The 23,213-nt window shown below is 54.3% G+C and overlaps 1 protein-coding gene across 4 annotated transcripts in view; it reads right to left on the bottom strand.

The window, feature by feature from the left end:
* The window catches only part of ABCA2 (ATP binding cassette subfamily A member 2), a 133,530-nt gene extending 117,683 nt beyond the window's left edge, over positions 1 to 15,847 (bottom strand). For all 4 annotated transcript variants that reach the window (XM_030535671.1, XM_030535673.1, XM_030535674.1 and 1 more), the window contains exon 1: positions 15,711 to 15,847. In XM_030535671.1, coding sequence (XP_030391531.1) covers positions 15,711 to 15,776 — 66 coding nt within the window. In that variant the 5' untranslated portion in view covers positions 15,777 to 15,847. The remainder of the gene's footprint in view (positions 1 to 15,710) is intronic.
* Positions 15,848 to 23,213: the final 7,366 nt, after the last annotated feature.

Raw genomic sequence — 23,213 nt, 5'->3', positions numbered from 1 at the left:
GGCTGACGCAGCTCTGCGAGGAACACAGCAGGGAGCTGGGAGCAAGGAGTCCCTGCCATGCCTGCAGAGCACGAAGAGCAGCGCTGCCCTTTGTGCTTCCACTGCAGTACTCGGTCACTCCGTAACCCCCAGTTGTCTGGAGACACCCACACCACCATCCTCCACGTGCCCCAGGGATACTTCGCATGGTCCCCCCAAAACATTCCAAAATCGGTCGTCTGCTCCCCAAAATCAGAAGCGTGGCTTAAAACCAACATGGCAGGTTCTACTTCTTCACCTTCTGGATTTTGAGCCCTTAGGAGCCCCATTTTCCAGCTTTTCTTCACAACCATAAGGGCTAGAAATCAATTTAAAATTTTTGTCCATATTCACATGACTCCAGCAGCTGGGCTTTTAAGGCAAAACACCCCATCAAACAGCTGGAGATTTGCCATAACATCACAGGGGTCAGCACCGCTGCGCACTCACCATGGCGAACGCATTTGGGAAAGGGCTGGCAGCTTCCACTTCCCATCCCCGTTCCTCGCATCACCCTGGGGGGTGAGCTGTGGTGCTTGCTGCATGGAGGGGAGGAGCTGGGACCTGGCGGGAAGATTTGTGATCACTGCTTCTTACACTCCAGCCAGTCCTCACTGGTCCCTTGTACTCCCCAGCCATCCGCTGACTGCCACCCTACTGCAATCGCCAGCTCTCTGGGGTGGGGACTGTCTCTCTGTAGGTGTGCACTGTGCCAAGCACAACTGGCCCCTACCACAACACGTGAGAATAAGGTTTGGGGAAGATGGAGAGGGTCCTTTCATTTATTTATTTTTTTTAGAGGGGAGGTTACTTAGAAGTTGAACAGCACAAAGATCAACACATCTCTCCCCCAAATCTCTTCCCGCCCTACCAGACACTCACCACCTTTCAGAGATGGGGGGCTGGGGGCAGATTAGCATTCTCCGTTGTTTGTATTGTAATAGCACCCGGCAGCCTCTGTCCTGGACCAGGACCCCATTGTGCCAGGCACTGCACAGCCAGACCAGAGAATCCCTGCCCCCAACGTGCTGACAACCTAATAAGCCACGAGACAGTCGGACACAGAAACAAGGAGGCAAAGTTTGCAGGCATGAAGGGCAGCGGTCTTCACACTCCACTGGCTTGTTCCTGGGCAGCCCCCAGAAAATGTAAGACTCATCCCCATGGCAGGCAGCAAAAGTAAGGGGCCCCCCACTGTGCAGACTAGACAGCATCCTCCTCCCCACACCGGTGATTGGAAAGGGTCACATTCTGGAAACCTTGGCTGCAGATTGCACTCCCCTCACAGCTGCTCGCACATGCGGGACTGCACCGAGAGGCAGGTGCCTGCAGGCTGGGTGCCACACATGACCATTGTTCTGCTTGGACTCTCCTGGCTTAACATGCAGCGACAGCGCTTGAGAAATGCGCCCCAGGAACATTGCCACATACATCCCAGCAAATCCCACAGCCTGCAGCTGTTTGCATCCATTACTCCCTTCACCCAGCAGCGTGGCCCTGACTGATTCGCTACAGGCTGGAAGTGGGAGTAGGTGAAACACAATGCTCGATTCTGATGCCTCCAGAGAACGAGGCTCGGGAACTCAACAGCTCCCCCTTTAAACCCCGAGCCCTCGGCCAGCTTAGGGGCTTTGTGTTTGACTTGAATCACCCGCTGGGCCCCAGCAGCTGCAACCCAGCAGGGGAGATGTCCAGGGAGGGCAGCATGGAAAGAGATGCCACATTAAGTACACTTTGCTGTGGTCTGCTTAAATAAAGCCGCCGGTTCATGCTGCCAGCAAGGACTGGGGAGAGCCAGCCCTGGTACATTCCATTATCCAAATCCCACGGCAGCTCTAACACCCGCGCACAGCCCGTCCCTACACCCCCTTGAGCTGCCCGACTGCCCCTGGAGGTTAGCATGGAATCAGCCCACCCTTCTCCCATCCAGCTGCTCCCGTCCATCTCCTTCCAACTCCTGCCGCCTGGGTGCCCAGTCCCCTGCTGCCTCCTCCCAGGGCTTCACTGCCCGCCCACCCCTCCACCCCCGGTAAGCCAGGCCACCACACCCACTAAAATGGAAGTGTTGCCCCTGGCAAGAGTAGAGGGATGCAGGTTGCGGGCACTTGGAGACAGCATGTGTCAATCCTGGAAGCCAGGGGAATGGGGAAAACATGCTCTCTGATGGGGGCAGGGAGAGAAGAGAAACAGTGGCAGGAGGGGAGAAGGGATGGGGAAGGGGAGATGAGGGGTGGCCTTCCAGTTCCATGACGCCGTGATGGGAGTGGGACTCATTCCTTTACGGGCCAAAGGCCTTGTGCTTAGAACAGGACTCCTGGGTTCCATTCCCAGCCTCTGCCACTGACTTGCTGGGTGGCCTTGAGCAAGTCACTTGACCCCTCTGGGCCTCAGATTCCATCGCAGGACTTAAGGATTTCAATGGAGTGAATATCTATATTTACTGACCAAGATCAATGACCCCTGCTCTGCGGGGCAGGGACCATCTGTCTGGTCTGTGCCGGTGCAGAGCCTAGCACTTTGCAGGCCTTGGCCATGGCACCTCGGTGTTACTGTAATGCATGTATTAATAATCCCCTCCCCCAACTAGCCAATGGGGCAAAGAACTGCTCTGCCAGCCTAGCCAGCATGGCCAGGCCCAGCTCCGGCACTCAGCCAGGAGCCAGCACGCAGCTCCCCACCCCTCTGGGCAGGAAGGGGCCAGGGCCAGAGGAAGTCCCACCTAGTCTGCCTTTGCTGGGAGGCTGATGGAGGCGTCACAGGGCCTGGATTCAAGGGAAGCAGGAGGAGACGCCCAGGTCCCTGCTAAGGGTCTGGAGACCCCAGTGCCTCCTGCGTCATCTTGAGAGGAGCATTTCCCCTGACACCGGAACATGCTGGCACTTCACGCAGCCCGGGAGCAGCCCTACACCAAAGCAGGCTTGGAGATGCCAGACTGACAGGCACCTGAACTGCTGCCCGTGGCAATCCCAGGGCCATTCCAGGGCCACTGGAACGATTTGTATAGTAGGGGAGCTGAGAGCCACTGAACCAGACTGGAAACCCTGTATGTGCTGGAAACCACTTCAAGCCAGGGGGTGCAGGAGCTCCCCAGCCCCCTAGTTCCAGCACCTACGGTCCATTTCCCCGGCTGCTCGGGTGGGAGGCAAACAATAAAGCGACATCATCACCCAGAGTGAGCGAGTCTTAGGGAGGAGGAAGAGTTGCACCCCCCCCAGGAGAGCAACAGGGGCCCTTCAAGTCCAGTCCACTCTTGATGGCCACAGGCTGATGGGGGAAGGAATCACGTCCTGCACTGCCCTGAGAGAGATGGGGCATTACGGAGAGTGCTCCAGGAGGGCTAAGCAGCTGTCACCCTCAGCGCTTCAGAAGGCCCAGATCTAGAGCAGAACAAGCACGGGACTCCTGACCCTCACCACAACTCTGCACTGTGGCCTGAAGCAAGCTGCTGCACCTCTTTGCCTCAGTTTCCCCCATCCTACCTCCAATCCCTTCCTCCCAGGGCATGTGCCAGGTTGAAGGAGTTCACACCGTTCCCCGAAAGGGAGACACGCGTCACGTGTTGTTACTGTGACCTCAGCAAGGGCCCCCAAGGCTTCAGGCTACTGCTGCCATGGGCAATCACAAATGGCTGTGCAGCCTGGGAAGGTAAGTCAGCCACTGGCTGGGCTCACTGGGTGAGTTCAGTGGCAGGTAATATACAGGAGATCAGATTAGTGGTTCCCTCTGGCCTACAAGGCTGACACTATTTTGTACCTAGAGTGGGAATTTTCTAAGCTAGGGTCTGTTGTTCTTCTTGTTCGTAAAACACCCAGCTCAGTGGGGCCCTGATCCTCAACTGCAGTCCCTCAAGGCTACTTCAGCACTAATGAACAATAAGCAGCCCACCCTTGTGCCAGGCCGGCCCAGTATCAATGCTGCCTTGAAAGGGGCATTGACATTAGATGGGATGTTGGAATTCCCAGCCTTATGCCACTCGCTTTCTGCTCCAGTCGCTCTGTGACGTCCCGGACTGGCAGTTCAGAGCCCTGAATGCTAGGTCAGGCCGGAGCAGGAGAGCCACTCGTCTGCTGTCCCCACCCCGCTGACCTCGTTGGAAAGGAATTACCAGACCACTCGCAGATCAAATGTACCCGCTGTGCAGGCAGGAGAGGATCCTCAGCTGGCTGGTGAGCTTCTCCACCGCACCACCTTATGCTGCTGACCCCACGGCTCACTGTTGGGGGTGGGGAGTGGGGGAACAGTTACGGCCACCTGCCTTCGTGACTCAAAAGCTACAGGCAGCAGAACTGCTTTTAGGGCCCAATCCTGCCACTCTGAAGCCAAGGCCTCTATTCCCTCCGGCTCCAGTGTTAGGATTCGCACCAAGAGGCCCCATGGTTCTAGGTGCTGTACAGAGAGCAAGAGGGGATCTCTGCCCTGAGACAAGACAAAGGCCGGGGGGTGTGATTTTCCCAAGGTCCCACAGGAGGTCAGTGGCAGAGCCGGAAATAGAACCCAGGTGTCCTGAGTCCCTGGAAGCAGGAGCCGAGCCTGGCTGTAATGAAGGAGAATGAAACACCCGATTTGCTGCACAGAGCAGACCAGGAAGTCCAGTGACACGGCCAGGCAGCTCCCCCTCCCCACACCCTCCTGCTGTCACTAGCCTCTAAGTGACTGCATAGGACCTCTCCCCCACCCTTGCCAGGGGACAGAGCGGTTGGGAAACAGAGGGAATTCCAACATCTCAACATTTGTTTTCAATTCAATTCTAACCAAAAGCTAAGATTGCCACATTTCCTGCAGCTCAAGAATTCCAAACCATTTGGAGTCAGATTTTGTATTCTGTTTGGACGTTATCCAAATGAAGTCTTACTAAGTCCGTATTTTATATACACAACATGAAAACAGATTAAGCCATTTTAAGTATAAGTAAAAAAAAGAATCAAAGCAATAAAGTTAAATTTATCAAAGTGATACATTTTCACCTGAGAGAGCCATTTTTCTGATGCAAGTTTTGACAGAAACGGATGCATTTCCACTAAATCTTTAGGTTTTGACAAAACTGCAATTTAGGACAGAAAACTGTTCCGCCAAAAATGTTTTGACCACCTTCAAACAACACTGCCACTTACCCTTCTAGCAAAAGGAGCTTCCTGTGGACCAGTCCTGGTAAGCTGGGTCAGGAATTCCCTGACAGAGCCCATCCAGGTAGCATGCTCCGTTACCGGAAGGATTTTCTGAGTAACCCAGCAGTGCCAGGCCAAGGTTTCCCCTAGGCCTGCATGTGCACCTGTCAGCCAGTAGGGAGGGCTCACACAAAGTTGATTAGTTTGACCCAACTTGAAGCTCGTCAATTCTACTAGTCCCATCCTGAGGCAAGATACCAAACACCCTGTGCACTGCTCAGTAAGGGACTTATTGCCAATGGGGAAGGGCCTTGGCAACCTGGGAGAGTCCCATTTCCAGCCACCTTCAGGTATAAATTTTCTGACTTGAACTGGTTGGAGGCTGTCACCGAACCCCAGGATTGGTGTGATGGTCCCACTTTTGGAAGGGTCTCCAGGAGGAACCCCCTTAATTTTGCCAGATCCTCTAGGGGCCTCACTCTTCCTTGAGGGTCTTCTCAGCGTAGGCACAACGTGTCTCAGGTGGTACCCCTCAGCTTCACCGCCTCCTTAGACTGGACCTCTGGGTCTGCAGCACCCCCACTTCCCAGCGTGAGCCCCGTTCAGCGAGTCCAACTGAGACAGGCCCCAATGGAGACTAGTCCACTCTTTGGGGATTGATGCACCTCGCCCAGCAGTGTCAGAACAGCCGGGTTTATCCGTTAACTGGAAGGCAGCCTGGGAAGAACTTAGGGGAGACTAGAGAAATGAAGGTTAAAGCATCGTCCATGCTGGTCAGTCCAGAGCACAGCCAACCTGTAGCAAACCCTTTCATGCAAGCTCTGTCTCTCTCTCCATCTGACCTCCTTGGTCAGATTCCATGTGAGAGTCCGGCTTCTTCCATCCCCCACCTCATAACCCCCCAGTGCTTTGATCTCAAGCTGGGGGATTGTTGTTCAGCTTCCTTGGGCAGAGGTATGGAAATCCATATCCATCTAGGCCATGGGTTGCTAGGTGCCAATGTCCTGGTAATTGGATTTGCCATTGTCTTCTCACTTGCTCCCTGGACATGGAGACTAAGGCCCAGACAGCTAGGCACACCCACACCTACGTGTCTCAGCCTGCCCAGAGAGCAAACAGTTCCTTTCCACTCATTGGGTAACAAGGCAGCACATCGGGGAAACTGAGGCACAAAACAGGACTCAAACATATTACAGAATAAATTCCCACTTCGTCACAGAGGCTGCAAAGTATTTTGATCTTGCAACATGATTAAGTATTTAAAAAGGCACAGATACAACTTTCTTTTTTTCTTAAATTGACTCATTTTTGGAAGTTCCCATTTCCAGCAGAGCTGCCTTCAAACAGTTTCTCCCAATTCTTTCACTCTTGCGTTCCTGTCCCACAAACTATCCAGATGAAGGGTTTTCTGCTCCCCTTTATGTTCAGAAGGGAGACACTGACAGACCAACTACTCCACAGAAACAGAGACAAATCGACATGCCTCAGGCCACGGGCATTTTCAAGATTGCCCAGGGCCAGATTTTCAGGTGCTTAATGCGCACTCAGAGCCAGATTGGGAAGCCAAGCCCCTACTTTTGGTGCCTAGGAGGGATGCCCCAATACCCGCAGCTCTTTGGAAACCCTGATTCTGTGTACTGAGCCCTTTGAAAAATACTGGCCAGAGCGCTGCCGGATGCAAAAAGTTAACGAACTGGGCAGGGGGAAACAGAGGTCAGTGTTTGCATGCGGCTTCCAGGGACACATCACAGAAGCTACTTGTAACTACAGCAGGACCAATGTGGAAATACAATTTCCAAGATGCCCTCTTAACAGGATACATTTGTTGAGAGCCTTGCATGGCAGCCATCAACCCCCTGCACGTCCCCCACCTCCCTCGGTTTGTTTTAGATTGCAGAGTCAGTGCCACAAAAATGTGTGCGCCAAAGGGAGCCAGGTTTTTGTTAACCCTTTCATTGCTGCACCAGCCTGCTTTGCCCTCCCCTCACCCCACATCCTCAGCTCCCAGGCTGCCATTACAAACAGGTGGTCCACAGAGCACCAGGAAATATCAAGCACAATTGGGCTGCTGTGAGTGCACCCACCAGTCGCAGCTCGGTCTTCTCTGGAATAGCAAAGTGGGCGATCGAGCCAACGAGGGCAGATAACATAGCAAGCAAGAGAGGGGAGGAGTCAGAGGTGTCCAGAGACAACATGGCAGATGCGTGGATGTTGGCACAAGCCTAACGGGAGATGGGAAGGATCCTTGTTTGCTCGAGGTGACGTATGAGCTGGGTTGAGCTTTCAGTTACACCAGCGAAGTCTTACCAGCAAGAGCAGGCCTCCTACGCCGGAGCAGCACACCGCATCTGCAAACCCTCGCGAATCAGGCACTACGAGAGTCATTCCGGGAGATGAACGATGAGGGAGGAGACGCGTCTCCAGCCGAGAGGTGAAACGGAGAGCGGTTAGTACACCCAACCCTGCTGTCTCAACCGCAGATGGGTGCTCCCTTGGGATGCACGTTCCTCTCACCGGAGCCCCAGCTCTGCAGTAGAGGGTCCTGCCAAACCTCCAGAGCCCATTACCACCACTGGGCAGCACCATCCCTACAGAGCTACAGGGAGCCGGAGCTGCAGGTTATCCCAATCTACTTCACAAACTGCAAAAAGTCAGGGCTTCCCTGGGTAACTGACAGCACCACACTGCCCCTTCTAACTATCGATCTTGAGATTTCATATGATGCCTTTCACCGTAGTATCTGGGTGCCTTCCACGAAAAAAAAAAAAAAATCAGACTCGCCAGGGCAGGAAAGCCAAGCTCCCTGGGAAGCAGGTCACGGTTATCATCCCCATGTTACAGATGGGGAACCAGAGGCACAGAGATACAGGTCACGATAATCAAACCTGGGCACCTCTATCTAGGGACCCAGAGAAATGGCCTGAATTTGCAAGGATGCCAACCATCCACGTCTCCAAGGAAGCCAGTTGGAACCAAGGGTGCTCAGCACCATAGGCACCTAAGTTGGAGCATCTTTGCCCGGAGTCCCACCTGACAACGACCAGGAAGGCCACTCCAGATGGCAGCTACTGCAGAGAAGCAGCATTTCATGACATCAATGGCGACATTATGATGAGGTCTACATGGCAGCTGGGAAGCTGCTTCTGTTTGAGCTGGTGCACTCAAAATACCAGCAAGGTTGCAGCGGCAGGGGCAGTCGCTCAGGCTAGCCACTTGAGCTCAAACCCGCCCAACCCCCCAGGTACACTCTTGGATAGCTAACCCAAGCCACCCCCCCACAGCAACAGCCATGCTGCTGTTTTTAGCCTGCTAGCTACAGCAGAGCCAGCCTAGGTCTGTCTCCCCACCCTGCCTGCTGCTCTGGAGCCAGAGCCAGAGACACAGAAGATGAGGCTGCTGCTGGCTGACCAGGGACAGGGAATAAAACCAGCCGCCCCCAGAGGCCTCACTCCAGGTGAGCGGCGTCATCAAATGAAGGCGTTTAGCCCTGTGTTATGTAACGGGCATTGCGGTGCTAATCCACAGCAGGTGTGGGCTGCCTTGCTCCTGAAGACTTGGTCTGTACAGTATGTAGGGAGCAGCCCAGGGGTCTGGATTGGCTCATCTGGGCAGAAAAGTAAACCTCATTTGGCTAGAATGCGTTAGGTGATACCACACCCCCTCCGAGGGATGAGTACATCATACTGCAGAGGGTCAAAGAACACCGGAGTGTCCGTAGAGGTAAACCTGATCTTTCAGAGACCCCCTGAGGAGTATGGGTCATGGCTCCAGCACCTCCATTCAGCAGCAAGGGCTGTCTCTCGCTGGAGGCTCCCAGCTGGGGCCCTGATCCTGCACAGAGCTCAGAGAAAGGATTCGGCAAGGACTTGGGACCATTTCTGCACCTTGATAGAGGACAGAGCAAGCGTGGACAATCTGTCGGGATGGTTTTAGCAAATGAAGTCCTCTCCCACTTCCCCTTCCCCAGCTTTTCCCTCTTTTTTAAAAAGCTTTAGAAGCATGCTGCACATACAGTCTGGCCTTCCCAGTCGGAGGGTCAGGAGGAACGGGACTCTGGATGTGGCTTAGGGGCTCTGTCCTGGGATAATCCTTCACAGAACAAGTATTCCCCCCTGTACGCATGCACACACGGGCTGAGTTAAAAAGAATTTCAAGTAGTCTGAACAAAAATCATCTCCCCACTCGGGTTGCACTTCCTTAGCAGCTCTCATGGCATTGCACTGGAGTTTAGCTTGAGTTCTGTTGTGCACTTAAAGCCATGAGTCCATCTCTCTGTTCTGTATGAAAAGCCCAGCACATCTTCCCCAAACACACAGCATTTACTCTCGAGGCCAGAATGACTTGCCTGGGGCTTTACAAGGAACTCCAGCAAGCTTTGTAATTCTTCCCAAATCAGGCATTACAAAAACCCAGGAAATACAGGATTCGGGTTGCACATAAATCCAAACAGGTTAAAGGTAAGAAACGCACAGCAAAGGCATGCAAACAACCTTAACTCTGCCCTGTAGTGATGCAATGAGGAGGAAGAAAATATGAAAATAAATGTTTGTTTTAAAGAAAAAAGTCAGTGCAATCTAAACTGGGATTCCAAATACTCGAATCCCTTAGCCATAGTGTGGTGTAGAGAGTTACAGGGTAGAGTTAAGATTGTTTGGGTGCCTTCACTGTGCATTTCTTACCTTCACACGTCTGGAGTGAAGTGAAACCTTAACTCTGAATCCCCCCGGGTTTAAATGCTTGGTTTTGAAGAGGACATTACTGAGATGTTGTAATTATAGACCTTGAACGTCCTGAGACGTCCTCTCCATCCTAACTGCATCTCCGTGTAGTTCTGTTGACGGGGAATGCTTCGGCTGGATCTCCAGTCAGCTACAGACTCTTCCAGGGTAGACAAGACGGGAATTTCTAATGCCAAAAATACAGCCAGCCCCCACCTCTTCGACACGCGCCCTCAAGGGCACAAAAGAGAAAGTCCCACAATCGCCCTTCAACAAAATGCCACAAGACTCTCGTGCTTTCCCTGCCAAGTCACTGCTGCGTCCCACCTCTTCTTTTCCCAGGCAGCCCCCGTCACAATCTAATGTCGCAGCTGACAGCAGCAATGCCGGCTTGGGCCTTTGCCGAGCGAATTGGGCAGGAGGACGGGACTGGCGAAGCGTCTTGGGAATAGAGAGCAAGGAAGGGAAGAGGGATGCAGAAAGTGACTAGTGAAGTGTTAGTGACATCGCACGGTGCCCATCTAACATTTGCGCAGTGACAGCGGAGACGCCACCCTGCCCTTACTCGCTGCGTCGCCGCAGAACTGGGATCGGCTCATCGTGTACAACTCTCCAGCTGCTCCGCTCACTCGGCTCCAAACCTAGCTAGCCTCACCCGCCAGGCAAGCAGCCTATTACCTGGTGGTGCAGTGTGATGACCAAGGGCCACTCACCCCAGCCAACCGCTCCAGAGGGAACCAAACGACAAGCAGCCTGATTTTCAGAAGTGTGAGCACCCACCGATGCCCTCAAGGTGGCTGGGGAATGCAGATGCTCAGTCCCTTTGGAAAAACAGCCTCAGTTTTCAACACAAGACACTGTTCACAGCTGATAATTTGTATTACAGCAACATTCAGATCCCAACTGAGCTCAGGGCTCCATTGTGCCAGGTGCTGTACAGACATACACAAGGCAGTCCCTGCCAAAGAAGCTTACAATCTTGATACACAAGAGAGAGTGGGAGGGGAAACTGAGGCACAGAGCCAGGAAGTGACTTGCCCAAGGTCACTGAGAAAGTCAGTGGCAGACAGGAATACAACCCAGCTCTTCTGACTTCCAGGCCAATGTTTTATGCGCTAGGTTTCTCCACCCGTCACATTCCTGCACCTCTGCAAGTGAAAGACCATCTGGCCCAGGATTCTGGGATGGTTGGGAGAAGGCAGAGATCTCGCCTGTTTTCTCTCACTGACCACATTGCGAAGGCCACAGTCAACCCCCCCACCCCATCTCACATACCTCCTCCTTGGGGTCCTCTCTTCACCAGTCATTAGTGGCACACAGACACACACACACGGGCATTACTACGGCTTGCAGGGGATGCGGCAGGGCAGCCAGCTCTCCTGAGGGCTGCAGAGCAACCTGAGTGCCACGAACCTCAGACAGACAGGAGAGCATGCGTGCAAGACACTCTTGGAATGGAGATCAGAGCTTAGTGACAGCCATAGGGTGAAAGCACCCCCGGGCACTACGACCAGTCCAGGTGCTGATCAGAGTGGGCCGCTGGGAGCCTTGTACCCAGCCCCACACAGACAGGAGCATGCGGGACAGCAGCCCTACTGCGGGGAGGAGGGAAGTTGCACTTATCCAGCTGCCCCCTGGCCCACATCAAGGGCACAGCCAGGAGACTGAAACCCAACTCAGACGTGTATTTTTGCCTGGCGGGGCACAGTTTCAGTTTTTGCCCTGGTCAGGCAGACTTCTTGGCTATTTAGCAAACAGGAGGAGCAGAAAAGGGCTGCTGTGACCAGCCTGGTCCGCTCTACCTTTGCACCTGACCCACCCACTCAGCCCAGCCCTAGGTGAGGCACCAGCTAATACAGAGATTACACTGGGGCAGAGAGGAAGTATGTCCAGTTACGCAAAGCAAGGAGCATGGGCCACACTGAGCAGCGATGCCTTGGGCAGGGAGCACACAGGTCACAGCCAGGTGTACACCAGGGGCGAGCGGTACCCAGCCCGCAGCAGGAGTGAGGGGTGGCAGGAGAGGTGCTATGCACCAACCAAACAGGCTGCACAGAGATAGGGCCTAGCGGACGCCCTGCAAACTGATGCTGCTGCAAAGTCAATCCCTGGTTCCCACAGCACCTGCCCCGATGCATGCTATGCAAGCCCCCGCAGTGGGGCGGTGATGCTGCGGTCTGGGCCACTGCTTGCTAGGGTCACACACATGTTCTTTGGGTGGGCAGGGAGGTGCATCCTCCTGGTCAGCCGCTGCCAGCCTTGCACTGAATACTCTGCTCCTCAGGACCCTGGCCAGTGCCAGTGGAGTAGGGCACTGCCCAGCAGGAGGGGGGGCAGACTCTAGCTCGGCACACATCCGCCTGGCAGCACTTCACTGCCCCAAGGTGCATCGCGCCAGCACAACTCACCTGGGCAGCTTAGTGAACCTCCTTTGGCAACTGAGAACCCCCACCCCCGCATTGCCCCCTAGGTGCATCTAGCTAGGTATGTAGCCCACACACAGTGCTATGGGGGCAGTGGCTTGGAACAATTTGCATAGTGTAGGTGCTGGGAGCCATTAAAACTGCAAACCCTGAATATCATAGAATCTCACTGTTGGAAGAGATCTCAGGTGGTCATCTGGTCCAACCCCCTGCTCAAAGCAGGACCAATCACCAGACAGATTTTTACCCCAGTTTCCTAAATGCCCCCCCTCAAGGACTGAACTCACAACCCTAGGTTTAGCAGGCCAATGCTCAAACCACTGAGCTATCCCTCCCTCTGGAAACCACTCTGAGCAGGGTGGGGGCTGCCACACCCCTGAACTGGGGGGCTCTGCATTCTCATAGCAGCTGGATCCACCACATTCCCTGCTCCAGAGAGCAGGGCAGCCCCAGTGCCAGGAGAATGGCAGCTCCTGCAGCGGCTTTGTGAAGACCCCCATCACTGTCCTTCTGCCCCTTCTTCGAAAAGCTGAGCCAGATGGGAAGAAGGTTGAGAAAGCAAAAAGCCTCCTTCTCAGCGCACAGAGCATGCAGCCTACCCAGCATGGTGACTGCCCAGCTGTTGAACTAATCACAGGGCTTCTCTGGTCAGTGTGGTTTGGGTGCCATTTGGGTTTGTTCCGTGTCACTCTTGGGGAGGAGAATGCCCAGGGCAGTGTCAGACCTGAAAAAGCCAAACGGCCCTGAGCATTTACCAGCTCCACGCTTCGCCCTCCAACCCCCTCAGCATGAGGTTCCCATGCACCTTTCCTTAGGGGCGGGAATCCACGGCACAAGGCTTGGCTCCTTAGCATGATTGGCCAGCACTGCTTAGTAATGCAACAGGATGACTCAGTGCTGGTAGCTCAGGATAAAACTAGTGGGCATGGAGACAGCACAGCTTTGAGAACAGAGAGAATTCTGCCCAGCCTCGCCTGATCTTTCCCCTCCACAAGCAAGTCCCAGCTGGATGATCAGAGCCATAGATCCTCCAGATACCAGGATGATATGAGGCCCACTGCTGCAAGCACTCACTCATGCGAGTTCCCCCATTACCTCAATGGAACTGAGGGCTGATATGAGCAACGGCTGCAGGATCTAAATTATTGGAGAGGGAGGGGGAGAAATACCAGCCCAACATTTCTGAAGCGGTTGCTTGCTAACCCTCAAATCAGAGGCTAATTAGACCATGTCACCTGCCCCCATCCCAATCCTACCAGGGAAGCACTGCCTGTTCCCAGTGCTCTGTCCACTGTGCTTTCAAATGCCGTCCAAGGAGAGGGCTTCCCCCGCTGGCCTGGGAAGGGCTATTTCCCCCAACCCCGCTTCACTCACCCCGTCACCCAACGAAGCCCCAGGATTGTAGCCAAATAACCAAGGAAGAAACTTCCCCTGCTTCGGAACCTGCAAGTGCATTCTGCATTAATTACTATGTGCATAATTCTTCTTTAAATCAATGCCCATTGCAGCTCGCCCGACGGAAAGAGCGCTGTGCAGTCGATGAAACGCACTTGTCAGCCTAGGGATTTCTTAACAATGAATCAGAGCGAAGTAGGTGGGGAAAGGGAAGGAGTTAAATGTAAGTAAGAACCATTGTAGCGTCACTGATTCCAAGGCCAGAAGGGGCCATTGTGATCATCTAGCTTGACCTCCTGTGCAACACAGGCCAGACACCTGCCCCACAATAATTCCTAGCGCCGACTGGATGTTTTTTCTAATCAATCTTGATTTTAAAGTTGTCAGTGATGGAGAATCCACCATGACTCCAGGTAAAGTGTTCCAATGGGTAATTACTCTCACCATTAAAAATTTACATCTCATTTCCAGTCTAGATTTGTCTAGCTTCAACTTGCAGACGTTAGAATGTGTTACACCTTTCTCTGGGAGATAGAAGAGCCCACTATGAAATATTTGTTCCCCATGTCGGTACGTACAGCCTGTAATCAAGTCACCCCACAACCTTCTCTTTGTTAAGCTAAATACATGGAGCTCCTTGAAGCTGTCACTATAAGGGAGGTTTCTTAATCCTCTAATCATTTTTGTGCCTCTTCTCTGACCCCTCATACCTAGACACCAAATTGATTCTCCTTTTAGAGACCTGATACAGCCCTTGCAATCAGGGAGGGGGACAGGCTTGGAGTGAGAGCATATCCTCTATCCACCTTAAATCCCTCTCAGCCCACAGCATTGCTTCCTGAGCACCCAAAAGCAGGAAAGCTCTCTCCAGATTAACAAATGGGGAAAGATGCAGCTGACCCACATATGATTTGGAAACCTATTTATAGCACACCGATACAAATGGCTTGTGATAGTGCTCCCATAACAGCCACATCCACAGGGGTCATAAAAATGGAGCTTGACAGAAGCATGGCAAACCTGGGATTTTAGTCACGTTTGGGGAGCAGGGGATGAGGGAGGAGAGGATGACAAAGCTGCAGATCTTGGCGACAACATGAATCCATCCCAGATGTTCTGAACTGGCACCAGCACACGGTGCCCCTTACTGGAGCAGCCCCTGGGTAACCCATCCCACAGTGAGGCTGCACAGGTAAGGGGCTCAATTGTTGCTGCTGCACACAGGAGTGTTAGAGGATGCCCAGCTCTGTACACAGTACACACTAACACACACACACACACACAACAGACTCGGAGTGGCCTCTCTTGGTTACTCCTTGGGTTTATAAGCACACTGTGTGCACCCATCACACGCAGAGCCAGCCAGACAGCACCAGATTTCTGCATCCAAAGCCCATCCATTAGTCACCTCACAGAGCCAGAGCCTGGGATATCACCTCTTTCTAGACCCACACCTGGGGGGCAGTCTCATGCTCAAAGGCAAAAGAGAAATAAAAACACAAGCCACCTACAGACCCAGGGAGGGGGGCTCTGAAGTGACCCCCCCGCCCCCAAGTTCATTAAACAGACATGGCAGATCCCCAGCTGCCATCTCACTGCATGCAGGGAGTGAGGTCCCCCGGCCTCTGGGCTGGGAGGCTGACTTGGGGCGGGGGGGCCGAGAGAATCTTCCAGCCCCTGATCTCCAGGCACGGCAGGGAATGCATCCAGAGGCCTGAGTCCTGTTGCACCGCTGCTGTTCGCCAGGGACAAGCAAGCTACAGCTTCCATCGGAGACTAGTGGGGGCCTCGCTTACACCAGGCAGCTCCCCCTCCCCTTCCGTGCAGCACCCCGATCTCTCCTTTCCCAGGCCAGCCAGCGCCTTCCACCCCAGCACAACGAGAGGCGAAACAGCGGCAGATTTCCAAGGGGCTGCCCTTTAACCTCCCTCCCCCGAAGCGCAGCTGGGCTCATTCCTCTTGCAGCCCCAGGCTCCGGCAGGCCGCCCAGCCCAGCCGGCACCCTCCACCCCAGCGATCTTCAGCGCAACGGAAATAGCGCGCAGATTTACCGGGCTCCTGCGCTTGAGAGTCACGTTCTTCCAGAGCAGGAGATGCAGCTGGTGCAGGAACCCCATGTTGGCTCGCCCCGGGAGCCGGCGCCGGGGGGGAAGGGGAGCAGCGTCTGCCCGGGAGCGCTCACCCCGCCTGCACCGCCATCCTCGCCCCCAGCCCCGCGAATCCTCCGCAGCCGCCGCCCCTGGCCCGGGGCTTTGTGCGCTGGGGGCGGAGATCGGGGCCGGCCGGTGTCACTCGCTGGAGGCCGGGCCGCGGGGGCGGCGCTCGGGGGCCCGCCAGGTGGAGGTGCGCTGGCAGGGGCGAGCCCTTAGTCTGCGGCGGCTTCAGTTCCGCTGCCGGGAGCCCCACCCCCTGCCAGCGGCTGGGCACTGCCTCTTAAAGCCGCAGCGCCGCGGCCGCCCTCCCGCCCCTCCCCGGGCGAGCTCAGCTGCCCCGGCCTTGCCGCTCCCGGGGGCTCCGTGCAGCCCCCTCCGCTCCCCGGGAAGGGAACCTCAGCGGGGCAGGGCTCGATCCTGCGGCCCCTGAGCTCTGCGCTAGAGCCGCGCTGCGAGGGGCCCTGCGCTGCCGTGGGAGCGCGCCCCAGTGCCCGCGGCCGGAGCCCACGCGGATGGCCGCTGCGGCCCCCCGAGCTAGGTAATGATCAGTAATTGGTCCAGGACCCACAGCCCGGCCTGGCCCTTCCCCCCTCTGGGTGTCCCCTCCCCCCGGTTGTCTGAGTGGGGCAGGGCTGGGTCTCGCTCTGGGGCCGGGCACCCCCCGGCGCAGCCCCCCCGGTCGCTGCGGGCAGAGCTAGAACTTCGCAGTTTAGCGCCTGGGACGAGCCAGGGTGTTTGCGCCTCCTACTGTTTTTTGTTATTTTCGCCCCACAATCAGAGGTGAGCCGTAACTGTTGATAGCGGGGGGCACAATTTAAAGGGGGGCATGTGACTACCCCACAGAGGGCAGCAGAGGGATGTTGGGGGGGGGTCGAACGATGGCACCAGCCCCGCAAGGTGGGGCTCAACATGGAGGCACCACCACCCCCCCAACTCAGCAGGTCACCCAGTCACTCTGGGTTGGGGGTGCAACAAAAATTGGGGCACACGAGCCCCCCTACACATCACCTGTGGCCCCATTTTCCCACCCCTGCGGCTTTGCCCCCTTGCCCCACCCTGGTTACAGCCCTGGGCCCACCCTCACACACTGCCGAGCCCTGGCGCCTCTGGACTTGCTGCAGCAGGTATGAGTGTAAGTCCTGGCCCCTCTTTCACTGCAGCTGGAGCAGGGGTCACACTAATAGAACCTAGAGCTATTCAAGCTTTGCCTGTGCCACAGGACTCTGCCAGATGAGATTTTACAGACTTTGGCTTTTTCCCCCCATTTTGCAAACTGATCCTTATTTTCTCTGATTTTAGCTCCCTGTCCTTCATGCTCCCCTACCTGTGCCCCTCCCTCTGTCGCCTGAACACTGGGGAATATTTCCCTCCCTGCTTTGAACCTGCAGTCATTTCGCTGTCTCAGAGTTACCCCTCTGCTATGTATTCTTCTCTGCTTTGTATTATCCTTTTGCTAGTTTACATCACCAGGAGACTTCAAAGCCTTCAGCAAGGACAAATAGCTTGCATATTTCAAAGCACCTGCCAATTAACTAATCAGCTCTGAGTACACCCTTCTGAGGTGGGTAAGCAAATAACATTGTGGTCTCAGGCAGTAGTGTGTGCCCATGGTGTTTTGGATCCATCCAGTGCTAGTTCCACTGACAGTAATTTTTGGACCCTATCAGCCAGATTTTCAGAAGAGATCTGTTCCCATTTAGGCCCAGATTTTCAGAAGCGCCTCAGTGAGTAGGTGCCCCACACTTTTGAAAATCTGGCTTTGACTGCAGGTGCTGAGCACCTGAAAACCTGGCCCAACATTCCCGATTGGACTCGGTGAGCATACGTGCACTGCTTCTTTACATTTGTGGCAGGAATTTCTGGGGCGAGTTCTAGGCAGGAGAAGCTTTTGGGGTGATGCTGGGTTCCTTACTGTAATCAAGTTCCTTGTTCAGGGTCAGAAAAAGCAACTCCTTGAATCTTTACCGCTGCCACATGACAGACTGTCCTGCCCAGAATCTTTTTGGGTGGCTGGCTGCGCTGTGTTTGGAGAATTCAGAAATAAAGCAGGTTATACTGTTAGCACTAGCAGCACACTTCTGTATTGCTATTCCCTGCAGCATGTGTATACAATGCACCACCCTAGTCCGTAGATCTCAAAGCATTCCCCAACGCTTTTTGGTTTTAAGCTCCCAACACCCCTGTGAGGCAGAGAAGTGCTATTATCCCTAGTTTATAGAATATAGGGAGCATCTCTGCCAGTTTCCTAAGTGACTTTCCCAGAGTCCAACAGGAAGTTTGTGATAGAGCAGGGAATGGGCATCCCAACTCCTCAGCTAGTAGCCTAACCAGCCTTCCACTCTGCACCCATTTTACAGCTGGGAAAACTGAGGCACAGAAAAGTCTTACCTTACCAAGAGCCATAGAGGGAGTCATTGTCAGACCCAGGAATAGAACACACAAAATCCTACTTCTAAAATTGGAGTTCTTTGTTCAAACCTCCTCCTCTTTCCCTCTCTGTAGCTCAAACCAGTGGCTCACCAAAGATTGTCAAGCTACTCCTTTAGCTTCTGATCACTGACAGTACCTGTTGGTGACCGCTCTAGCATGGACTCTCCACTCAGGGAGGGTAGGGACTGTTGCTCACTGTTTGTCCAGCACCTAGCACAATGAGGCCCTGATCGTGGCTGGGCCTCGAGCTGCTGTCATGCCACAAACAGTTAATACTAGGGAGAATTAAGTTTCTGCTCTGAAAGCCCATTCACAGGGGAAGGGCTGACCTCTTCCATGAAGAAAGGGGAAACACCCACCAAGCATAGACAAGAGCTAATTTGCATGCCATATTTTCTGAAACCCACTTGCAGCAGAATAAGTCTAGAGATGTGGAGTTTTGACGCCTGACTTTTGTGCTTTAATGTCTCCGCCATTTGCATTCATGTCCATAGAGTTATTATGCAGGGGGCTTACCTTTCCTTATGTTCCCAAAAGTAACAGAGCACCGTGGAAGGAAGGCGAGACTGGTACTGTTTGTGTCAGAAGGACTCTGCTGAAGATCTGCACACAGATTTATAGCTTCGGATTCGGAAGCAAGATTTCATGGCCAGAGAAGGGAGAGAGAGAAGGCATTGCTCCAATGCTGCACTGCAGGGCCAGGCTGGAGAGCAGGGCGCAGAGAGATTGGAGAGCTAAGAGAGAACCTGTACTGAGCCAAGAAGCAGAACACTGGGGGGGGGGGGGCTCGGAGCACCAGTCAAGCTCCAGGACAGGGAAGAGCAGGTGGGCAAAGAGGCTCCTGGACTTCTGCAGAGCAGATTGGAGATGGGGGAACCTGGGGGCCCCGGTAATGCGGCAGGCCAGGCAGGGTCGACGCATGGAGTACAGGAGACCCGTTGTGTGTGTCAGTGTCTGGGGGGGACAGTGTCAGAGTATCAAAACTGTTCATCCCCTAGATCTTTAACTGCAGTATTAAAGTATCCAAGTGCCACAGGCTCATGGGGTTGAGCGCAGAGAGCTGCTTCTAGTCTCGGCCCAGTCTGCGCCTGGCAGTCACTGCTGTCCTATCCTGGACAGGTCCCTGAGGGGCAGGGGGCAGAGCTGCAATCCTGTGGGAGAGGTAGAATCGCTGCTTGTGAACCAGGTGGCATCAACACCCCCTGCATCAGCAATGCAACCAGAGGAAGCCTTGGGGGATCAGCCCTGGCACACAGCGCCTCCTGCTTCCATGTCACTGACTCAACTCCTCGATTCCCAGATTCACTGGTTCCCAAGCCAGATGGGCCCCTTGTGATGATCTAGTCTGACCTCCTGCGTGACACAGGCCAGACAGACCCCAGAAGCAGCAGCTCGGTGGCTTTGAGGAAATGACAGACTGGACCAAGGCTGAAGTGGGAGGAATATTTCATGAGCACTAGGGGAGGTGAAGCAGCACAGGGCTGGGCTACACTGGGGAGTAAGAGCCTGGGGAAAGGACGCTAGTAATAGCCAGGGGAAAGAGTTCCCTGAAAGACAAACCAAGGGGGTTTAATGGGTAAAGTGAGAGGCCATGGAGCAGCAGTGTGCTCAGATGCTGACCAAGGCATCCGGAGACCTGGGTGATATCCTCACCTCTGTCACTAACCTGTTGGCCAAGTCTTTGCCTCAGTTCCCCCTCCCATGTTCTGCCTTTTTAGATTGGGAGCTCTCTGACACAGGGACTGTCTCAGAGTGTGTGTACATCCAGCACAGAGCTCAGAGGGGCAGCTGGGTGCTCCTGTAATATAAATTGTAACAGCAGGGGGGAAATTAGGAAATGGTTAACAACTGAAGTGTGAGCAATACAAACAGGCCCTATCTGAGGACACACATCATATTGGTGGGGGGAGAAAGAGGCTAAGACTCTGCTGCGTATCAGCCAGTGAGGGGAATCAGAAGAGGCCTTGACAGGACATGAATCATAGAATACCAGGGTTGGAAGGGATCTCAGGAGGTCACCTAGTCCAACCCCCTGCTCAAAGGGGGACCAACCGCCAGACAGATTTTTGCCCCAGATCCCTAAATGGCCCCCTCTGGGGTTTAGCAGGGTAATGCTCAAACCACTGAGCTATCCCTCCCCCCATGGACAGCAGCTGTTTCACAGTGTTATCCCCAATGGTTCAGAGGCTGCGGCATGGCAGCAACCCTTCAAAACCAAGCCTGAGCTCCTTGGCTTCTGGTGGATGCAGTGTTAGCAAACAACTTGTTCCTTTCCCTGACCCACAAGGGCTCAAAGCAGGGGTTGAACTGGGCAGCAGGGTCCTGGGGCACGTGTGTCAAGACAGACACATTAAACACGTGGCCACAGACTGGCAAAGAAATGAACAAGAGCCGCAGCCAAACTGAGCAGCAGGAGGCAAACAGGCATGTGCTAGGCCAAGGCAAAGAGACACCAGCAAATAAGCACAAAACTACTCCACAGACTAACCACGCATGTGCACCCCCCCAATCACACATAGACACAAGCACACAGCAGCTGCAGACACACAAAAAATCACCCACAAACCAGCCACCGACACATCACACCCGCACACCAAACACCCCCAGAGGAACATCGGAATGGGGGGAAAAGCTTGGGCTGACTCTGCTCTCCCATACTCCAGTTTCACACTGACGTCAGTGGGTTCAGAATCCGCCTTCAGGCCACCCCACAGTCCCCTCAGTAGCTCCTCCTGCGCCCCATGCTTTCTGCTCAAACCGTCCCACATGGGCCGCGCCCGCAGCACATGCTCCACCCACTGGAGAGCATGAAGGAGCACATCCTGCCATCGAATTTCTCTACTGAGGGCCCAGTTCTGTGGCTAGGCCTGGCCCGTGAGTACATTTACTCACCAAGTAGTCCCATCGCTCAGTGGCACAACTCACCTGAGCAATGGATTCGCCAGCGCTTTCAGCTTGAGCAGATGGGGATTTCCAAAGCTGCTGAAGGGAATTAAGCCCCCAAACCCCGCCGCAGCCGGGAGCCTGGTACACTTCGGGGTGCTAGAGACAGACAAAGACGTCTCGGAATGGGGCAAACCGTACAGGCTGAGCTGTGAACAAGCCGTACTGGGAGACACGACCCTGATGAAGTGACAGGGAACCCCCGTTCATGCCGAGAGTATCATTCTCATCTACCAGAAGCAGCAGTGGAGGCCAGAACGCAGCCGATGCCCCAGGAAACAGGCAGGCCCAGAGCAAGCTGAGTAAGGGCAAAGACGAGGGATTATTTATTCATTGCTATTTTGCCTTTCCAAAGCTGGATACGCTGTCCTGCACCCTCTCGGGCTGTAACACTGCTTGGGAAATCCATGCCCCAGTGCTGTTACCAACCCCAGAGAGCAGCCAGCGTGGGCATGTCAAAACACACACGGCCACACTCACCCACATACTCCACCCAGCACACACGCCTCACATTTAGACAGATGGGCGTGCTTTGAAACAGCCTGCGTTCCTGCACAAGGGGTTGAAATGATCATTAACATAAGAGGAAAACCTTGGCCATGTCAATGTGTGTGTGTGAAGTTTACACAAACAACCTTAACTCTGCCTCTGCCTCCCCTGTCCGTGGTACACATCTGATGTATGAGAGCCCATGGGGGAGTAAGGCTGCTAGAGTGGGATGTTAGACTCAGTCAGCAGCCACAGTACTGGGTGCAGGAGGCAGATTGGGCCCTCTGGGTGAGGGATACAAGAGGGTTGCTGCAGGGCTGTATGTGGAAGGCAAGGGGCGCAATGGTGTTTCTCAGGACCATTGGCAACTAAGTGGAGGAGGTGGCAGTTTCCAGTCCGAGAGCCGTAAGTGATGGCCACACGGTGCATTGCAGCTCTGGGTTTGCAGGGGGTGAGCTATGGGTTTGTGGCCTCTGTTGGAAGCGTGGCGGAGGGGTGTTGTGTAGCAGTAGCCTGGTTGCTTTGGTGTAACCGGAGCACCCACATGGCATGTTGTTGATGGGGACTGATGGCGGGGAGGGGTCAGAGTAAAGGGGATTTGTAATCACAGAACTGTGTTAAGGAGCCAAGATGGAATGCAGTGCGGTCTAGGGGACAGAGCACTGGATTGGTACTCAGGAGACCTGCCTTCTATTACCAGTTCTTCCATTGGTCATCTGGGTAACTTTAGGCAAGTCACATCCCCTCTCTGTGCCTCCCTAATGTAAAATGGGGATAATGATCCTGACCTCCTGTGTAAAGGAACTTGGAGCTCTACTGCTGATAGGAGCTTGGTATTATTATTAACAGTGAACTGACTCCCCGTTTGCTACCTGGGAGGTTTATTTCCTCCCCTGCATGTAGCTCAACAGCTATTAGCACCCAGGCTCCTGTCACTGCTCTCCTCCAGGCACGAATTCACTCCCCTCCAGCGCAGCTGAGACCAGATCACGGGACATTAGGAATAGCCCCGCATTGGCCTGGGAATAGGCCACATTCCCCAACAGGGGACTTCCATGTCTGTGTGAGATGAATCCCACTAGTACTCATCCCTCCATGGAGAGAAAGACCCCTCCAGCATCACACCCCTATCATGCCGCGGCCTCTTGGTACACAGAAGTGGGCACCTAGGGTGCCTTTCCCAGCAGCAGCAGCAGCCTGGATCAGGGACTCTCATCCATCTCTGACTAATTTGTGTGGTGAGAGGATGACAAACGATTCTCTCCAGATTATCTGAAAGATGTTTCACTGGAGGTCCAGCAGGCTTCACCTCGCTGGGATAAATAACTTGACTCATCCCCTGCAACAAAGGGCCAGGCCTGCCTCTTTAGGGGAAGGTGACACCTGGAAGAATTGAAAAATCCAGGCAGCCGCCACTGAAAATGCAAGGTCCCCCTCCTTCTCCACAAGCATGCCTGGAGTGCAGAATGAGACCGCATTGCTTTGCGCACGGTTAGCGCCCTTCTGGCCAGGATCTCAAAGGGCTTTGCCATCAGGATT

This window comes from Gopherus evgoodei, chromosome 16, assembly GCF_007399415.2.
Source record: "Gopherus evgoodei ecotype Sinaloan lineage chromosome 16, rGopEvg1_v1.p, whole genome shotgun sequence".
NCBI lineage: Eukaryota > Metazoa > Chordata > Testudines > Testudinidae > Gopherus > Gopherus evgoodei.
The sequence above is the reverse complement of the archived record's forward strand: the minus strand, read 5'-3'. Positions and strand labels throughout refer to the sequence as shown.